General features: G+C 35.4%; 1 protein-coding gene across 1 annotated transcript; it reads right to left on the bottom strand.

The window, feature by feature from the left end:
- Positions 1 to 822: 822 nt before the first annotated feature.
- Positions 823 to 6,580, bottom strand: LOC112796814 (U-box domain-containing protein 13). The gene is made up of 5 exons (XM_025839439.3): positions 6,188 to 6,580; positions 4,569 to 4,685; positions 3,767 to 4,216; positions 2,594 to 2,873; positions 823 to 1,941 (listed from the first exon to the last, which is right to left on the bottom strand). Exons 1-5 carry the CDS (start codon positions 6,464 to 6,466, stop codon positions 1,160 to 1,162), a joined length of 1,908 nt encoding a protein of 635 aa, XP_025695224.1. The 5' UTR covers positions 6,467 to 6,580; the 3' UTR covers positions 823 to 1,159.
- Between the last annotated feature and the right edge of the window lie 885 nt (positions 6,581 to 7,465).

The following is a 7,465-nucleotide window of genomic DNA, read 5'->3' as shown; positions in this document are numbered from 1 at the left end:
TACTCATAACAAAAATAAAAACAAAAAAATCAAACAAAGAAGAAAAAGAAACACATAATACTGTAAAATTTTTTAGAAGAGGATAAAACTGCATCCGTTCAACTAAAGAAAAAAAGAAATAAGAAAAAAAGAAGAAAAATGCAACATTAAAGAAAATATGTGTATTTATAACAAATTTCGGTGTAAAACTAAGATATTTGTATCTATTGTTAAGAATTTTCGGTGTATAACCAAATTGGATTGGTCTAATGGTTAGCTCACTAGTCCGCTTAAGCAGTGTCGGGGGTTCGGAGAATTTTCGGTATATTTGTATTGATAAGTTTTGCATAATTCAAAACTCGAGTACAAAGAAAGAGGAGGAGGAGGAGAGGAACTGCGTGATTTCACGCACGCTTGATGAAGTGGATTTTGCTGAATTAAGATTAATTTGTTTGGACTTATTTGCCAAGAAGTTTTGTATGTGTAACAGGACTATTAAAAAATTGATACCACTTCATTCATAGCAAAATCTGCCGATAATATCAATAACAAAATCTAATCTACAATTAAAAACCATTATAGCATCACTAATAATTAACATTCAAGTTATTAATTGAATGAGTATAATTAATGTCAAAACCATTATGTCATTAAACTGAAATTAGCATAGGTAACTTTAACAAGTATCAAAGTCGAAAACATCAACTAACAAGATTTGACAAAAAAGAGAGGGGAGACAAACTATAATAGTGACTTCATTGGATACAGAATTTGTGAGTAACACGCACCACCGAAAAAGCACAAATCATAGAATGTTCAACAGTGGAACAGACAAAGCAACTGTTAAATAAATAGAATTAAATTAAAATTAATGGGAAAAAATTTGTTAAGAAATTTCATCGCAAAAACATGAATGGCCGGCTGGGAGTTTGAGCTGAAGTATGCCTGCACTTCAACCGAGTCAAATTACATCATGTGTGACTTTCCAGCATGAATAACTGAATGCCACAAAATAATTGGCCAAGTAAAATAGAGATTTCCTTTCACTCAAAAAATGAAAAGGAAACAATGACGATCCTATGGTTAATCACTACCTAAAATCTATGCCAGCTGCTGCATATTAAAAATGGCATCAGCTATGCCTAAACTTAATCTAGCCGACGGTTTTCCTATAGCATATCTACAACGATCTCAGAATGCCGATCAGCTCAAGAAGCTGTGCGGCTTTGCGCTTGCCCCTGTCCGAACCATTTTCTGCAAGGTCCAAGAGAGGATTGATCACCCCAAGTGAACAGGCACTTGATACATTCATTGGATCTCCGATACAGAGGTAAACGAGCACAGAAGTTGCATTCTCTTTGTTCTTAGGAGATCCATTAGTGACTATATCCACCAAAGTTGGCATAGCATTCATGGATCCAACTACTGCTTTTCCCTCCGGGTGGCTAACTAGTAAAGCCATAAGTGCCAATGCCACATCCCTCATCTCCTCACCAGGTTCAGTTACCATTTCCGTCAACTTAGGCATGATACCAGCCCTAATTGCACGTCCTTTATTCCCTTGATATAAGCACAGATTGAATAAAGCTGTTGCAGCATCCATCTTCCCTCTTTGACTTCCCTCACAGAAAAGAGTGACTAGTGCTTTAATTGCTCCAGATGCTCCAATTAACACTTTATTCTCATTCAGTGCAGAGAGACTGAAAAGGGTGGCTGCAGCATTTTCCCGTGCTTCCATAACACCATTTTTCAGCACGTGAACAATTCCTGGAACAGCTTCAGAAGCCATGATGCGCTCTTTGTTATTCCCACAAATAGATAGGTTCAGAAGAACAGTAACTGCATGCTCTTGAGTGCGCTTGTCAGGTACATAGAGGAGATCAACAAGAAGGGGTATAGCACCAGCCTCAGCAATCAATATTCGGTTTTGGCTGCTTCGCTTGGCTAGAAGACGGAGCTCCTCTGCAGCATGGTTACATGGTAAATAGTTATTTACAAGACACCATTAGGAAGCAAGTATAAGGTTTTTTAGGAGATCCCACAAAAGCATAGTTCTCAACTCAGAGATAAAGATGTAAAAAGGAACACCCCCTTATTCACAGAACTGAAAAACATCAACAACATCTTGGGTTATCCTTGCTAGAGAAACTTGTAAGCTTTTAATGCCTAGAACCTCATTACTGTAGTTCACACCAGGAGTTATCAGCTATCCAATTGCAAAATACCAATTTCCAAGTTCTTCACATAACCCAAAAGTTGAAAAGCTTACCCCTGGAAACACATTCTGTTGCTGCATCCTGCCTTTAAATACCCACAATAACCCTACAATATTCCTATTTCCACCGTTGCCTAATTCTAATCTCCCAAACATTCAACTGTACTACATTAAATGAAAGAATATGGTCGCATCCACAAATAGTTGCAGCTATTGAGAAAACAAAAGTGAAGATCATATGAAGGTAAACTGTATTAAAAATATTAGAAACAAGAACACTAGCATACTTTCAGGCTCAAAATTGAGCCAGTAGTTTCGCTTTCAACCTGTGTGTATGTGTGGCGGGTTCACTAGGTAGAGGGAGAGAGAGGAAGTGCAGAAGTACATTGTAACACTCACCTGCTGTGCATCGCTGATCCTCAATGTCACTGGAAGTAAGTCTGCTCAATAGAGTATCAATATCTATAAATTCAGAAGAGCCATCTGATGTTGCCTTGCAGAGTCGTAACTTCTCTGTTCTTTTAGGTGGCTCCACTCCATTTGCTTCACACCAATTCGATATCAGGATATATAAAACATGGTTGGGTATAAGGACAGAGCTTGAAAGAATCTGCTGAGTCTTAGGACATGTTCCATGGCCTTCTTCAAGCCATTTCTTTATGCACGCTCGCTCGTATGTCTGCAGAAAGAGAGAGGATAAAAAGAGAAGGATTATAAAGAGTCTAAAAATGGATGAATATTGACTAGTTTATTACCACCATACTCAAGTATTGAAATCCTACCTTTGGATTATACATTGCTATTAAAAGACAAAAGAACTCACAGTAACAAAAAGTTTCCAATTTCATATCTACCCAGATATCAAGCTGTTATAACAACTTAATGATTTTTAACAGGTTATCTCATAATGTGCTTGATAGATTTCTGAAAATGAGAAGAGCATTGATGGTTGCAGTTTTTTAGAAAGGAAGAAACAGATGATTATTTATTAACTCATAGCAATAAATAAAGCTAACCAACTAAATTATTCAAGAATAATTTGTAAGCACTTTTTCAACAACTATTTCAATATATACATGAATAATAAAAAGAGAAGACACTCAAATATAGTCAAATAATTTTCTTGTTTCACATTTCAGTTATTTCATTCACAGCTTCCAGAGGATATTAATCCTTGTCAATGATCAAGGAAGCTGATCTTCACATCAATTTATTTTCTATTTTCTTCCATAAGCTACAGAGTATCATTCTCATTTAATTTATGTTCAGAATACTTACATTGAACATGCAAGGGACTCGGGTTATTGCTTAAAATAGAAGGAAACAAAACAGATAAGTGCTCTTAAACTAACGTTTAAGGAATTCTCTTACAATAAATTACAAACAAAGAAACAATTCTGATGGTCTCAATAAAGGAGTTAACAAGCACGATTGATTTCTGTATTTTTGTGCTATGAAACTAAAAGGTATTAGTATGACATACAAGACAATAAGCTTTTAGCGTACCTAAAATAATTCTCTTCTAAAAACAAAGAATTATGACAGAAAAATACGGCATTTTCATGTGCACACCTGCCCCGTAGAAATGATTACAGGATCTTTCATTAGCTCCAGAGATATTGGGCAGCGAAACTCATCTGGTATAACCAGTGATTGAGAACATAATTTTGTGTATGACTCATCAGCTTGAGTAGAGGAATCATCACTTGATAGCATAATAACATCTGCAGATTCTGTCAGTATGAAATCTTCAATTTTTTTCAAGACTGTAGACATATCCTGTGTGCTTTTCTCAAAATGAGCACCCATGTCTACAACCATCTTATCGAGTGCAATCAACTCTTGTTTGATGTCACCCACATTTGTAAAGTGCAGCTTTTCGCAGATTATATGCAGTTTATCTTGTTCGGGAATCACATCATAGCTCTGGTTGCAAATGGACAACAGATTATCATAAAGCTGAAGACCAGGTGGATCAAAAAGTTCCCTGGCTCTTCCAAACTGTGCAGTCACGAGTGCAACCTGATGAACAAATGAAAAATCAAGGAACCTTTTAAAAATAAAAACAAAGGCACCAAATTAGACCATACTTTCTTACATTCATTGAAACAGTAACACTTTTTAACATAGGCACCAAAGTAGACCATACTTTCCTACATTCATTGAAACAGTAACACTTCATAGGATAATAAGAACAAAAGGGTAACTTATTTCGCAATATTTAGAATGTATTCAATATCCTTCAAAACATTAAAGCACATTACAAGGGATGTCTATGATCAGTTATAAATAACAGAAACAGAATAAATAATGGTCTGCAAGCATTATATGAAACTCCCATTCTAATGTGCAGTTATGTTCAGCATATATTTACCTGCTCCTTGACTTCTTCAGATATATGAAGTTTGTCACAGGATATCTTGCCTATAGCTTCTTCAAAATTAAAAGCGAGATCATTAAATTTGCATTTAATTTGCTCCCTCTCCAGTATCTACAATTGCAAAAAGGAAAAATGCATTTGAGAAGAATGTTTCAGATAAGCAAGTGGAGTTCTGTAGATATAGTAAAATTGTACAAGTCATCAGCAATTATTTTACCAAATTTATCCCACAAACAAAAACAGTTAAGTTCAGATAAGAGAAACAATGTTGAGCCTATTACTATTATACACTAAACAAGTAAAAGGTGGTAACCTGTATAACTCTAGAAGGAGAGGGGAGAATGAAGATTGGATATGATGCATTTTAAGCAAAAAATTTTAAACAAAACTCATGGAGCAAAGTCATTGTTTATATGACAACTTTTTATTTGGAAATTATGCAAGTAGATAACTAGTTTATAGTCTAAGTTCAACTAAACCAATATTAACAATCATCACCAACATGTATATCCGAACATAGCCCACTAAAATATACTACAAAAATGCATCTTTTCTAAGTCAATTTGGTTGCATTAAACCAGCATCACTGCCATCAATTAAATATAAACAATCTATTTAGATAAACAACTTAAATAGGTGCTCATTCATGTCAACTTTCAAGTAAGTTCTAGCTGTCTAAAAGAAGCTTAACAGCACTAAGATAAATACTTCAAGAAGCAATAGACACCAATGTTTTTTAATAACAATTAGTGAAGGTTATTAGGTTAATTTTGTAAAATTTATTGTTGTTATTACTACAGAAACTGTTAAATGCTAACAGCCTAACACGTAGACCTAGAACAGCTTCAAAAGTTAATTGCATAATCAAACAAGACAACATGTTTCTTTTATGTGCTCATTAGAGTTAGAAAGTCCCAAATGATCTAGCAAGCACTTAGAAAGCATTTCATCATTATCTGGATAAAGCTTATGACTTATAACAAAATCTTTGATTAAGTGTGTTGAATTCCACTTCCCCTAAAACAATAAACGCATATCTGGCCCCTTAAAAATAAAATGGTTATTAAAATACCCAAAATCTAAGCAGTAAAATGAGTAATTGGTACATTTTATCAAACATCGTTCATATTTAGAAGATCATGAGTGCATTTCTTTCTTTCAAGGAGTAAATTTTCAACACCACAATCTTTTGAGGGTCAAATTAGTGGTTTACTCCGTTAACTTACTTTCCCTTCAATATGAAACTCTCACATACTTGAGGAAAAAATAAAACGCAACAATGATTATCAAATCATAATGTTCCTAAATAAGGACAAAATCTACAATGCAGAAAAATAAAATGCAACATTAGTTATCAAATTAACAATTGATTCGTTTTTCCCTTTCTTGTTCACATATTCATGCTTGTTGTCTTATTAGACCTATTTGTGATATTATTTCACTCATCAATAAAATTTGATCTATATTTTACCAAAAACGAAATAAAAAACAAAAACAAAACAATTGATTCGTTTTTTATTAAGAAAATAAAAAAAAAATCATCCAAATAAGTCAAGAAACGAATGAAGAAACGGCATCGATTCTGGAATCAGAAAACGAAACAATGCACGAACCATGAAAACCTGGCTTGCTCGGCAACAAAAGTGGAGGAGTTCCTTGGCTGAGGCAAGAGCTTTCTTAAGAGAGAGGAGCGCCGAAACGGCGTCGTTTGGGACGGCGTCTGTAACGTCGAGAAGTTCCTGAAAGAGAGGAGCGAGAAACCTAATCCTACGGCTGAGGTCGAAGCACTGTCTCTTGATGACGTGCTTGAAGCCGTCGATCTCTGAGATTTCGGTGGCGGCTAAGATGAGGTGGTTGAGTACCGAAGAAACCTCGCATTCTTCTTCCTCCATGAAGAAACGATGATAATGCGTTAACGAAGAGACCGAGCGAGAGAGAGAGACAGAGGGAGAGAGAGAGTTATTTGCAGTGAAAGAGTTCTTTCCTTATTCTCTGTTAATGTTATAAAAAAAAAGGAAAGAAAGTTTAAAAGGATATTTATGGGGACTAAAATACGATTTTTTTTAAATAAATGAAATAAATATTTTACTTTTGAAAATACGTAATTTATAATATTTTTATTAAAATATATTTTATTTTTTATTTTGTTTACGCGGTAAATAAGACATGTGAATATTTATGACATTTATAATGTAAACAAAATACGTAACGATAAATTTTCAATCATGGTAAAAGGATGTGCAACCTTTTGTATCCTCCACAAAATTTCACTTCTTCTTCTCTATCCTTTTTCTTTCGAAAAATAAACCAAAATGTCTAGTAATAGTGAATATTTGGTTGTAAGTGTATATCCCAATTGTCATATGAGAAATAATGATATTGGGGTGATTTTTGAGTGAGAAACCCATTTTGTTGTGTACCTACCGAGTAAGTTCATTGTTCGAGCTGAAGAGTCTGATATTGAGTAGCATTGGTGGTAGCGGGAGAAAAGAAATCGGAAGAATGGGTATAGGTTGTTAGCACCGATGGGTAACGGAGTTTTTCGATTTTTCCTGTTTTGGCTCCATAACGACGAGCATGTGCGCTTGATGTTTGACATCCGTGGGAGAATCATGGCGAAACAAGTGATGGAGCTTTCTGCGGAGGTTGGTGATGTCGGTGGCGGTAGATCTAGCCAGTCGGACTTTGTGCAAGATGACCTACCTCCCGCACCCAACCGATACGCGCTACTAGTCCAATGGAAGACATGGACGTTGACTGTGAGGACTCCGACAAGGAGTATGTTGCGGATAGCAACGAGAGCGGTTCTTTTGAAGATGATGATAAGGAAGAGTTTGCACTAGAGACCTTGATCAAGGCATTACGTTGGTATCTTCTATCTGCCCCGCACC

Source organism: Arachis hypogaea, chromosome 4 (assembly GCF_003086295.3).
Source record: "Arachis hypogaea cultivar Tifrunner chromosome 4, arahy.Tifrunner.gnm2.J5K5, whole genome shotgun sequence".
NCBI classification, from domain to species: domain Eukaryota; kingdom Viridiplantae; phylum Streptophyta; class Magnoliopsida; order Fabales; family Fabaceae; genus Arachis; species Arachis hypogaea.
This window is presented reverse-complemented; position numbering and strand designations above follow the sequence as displayed.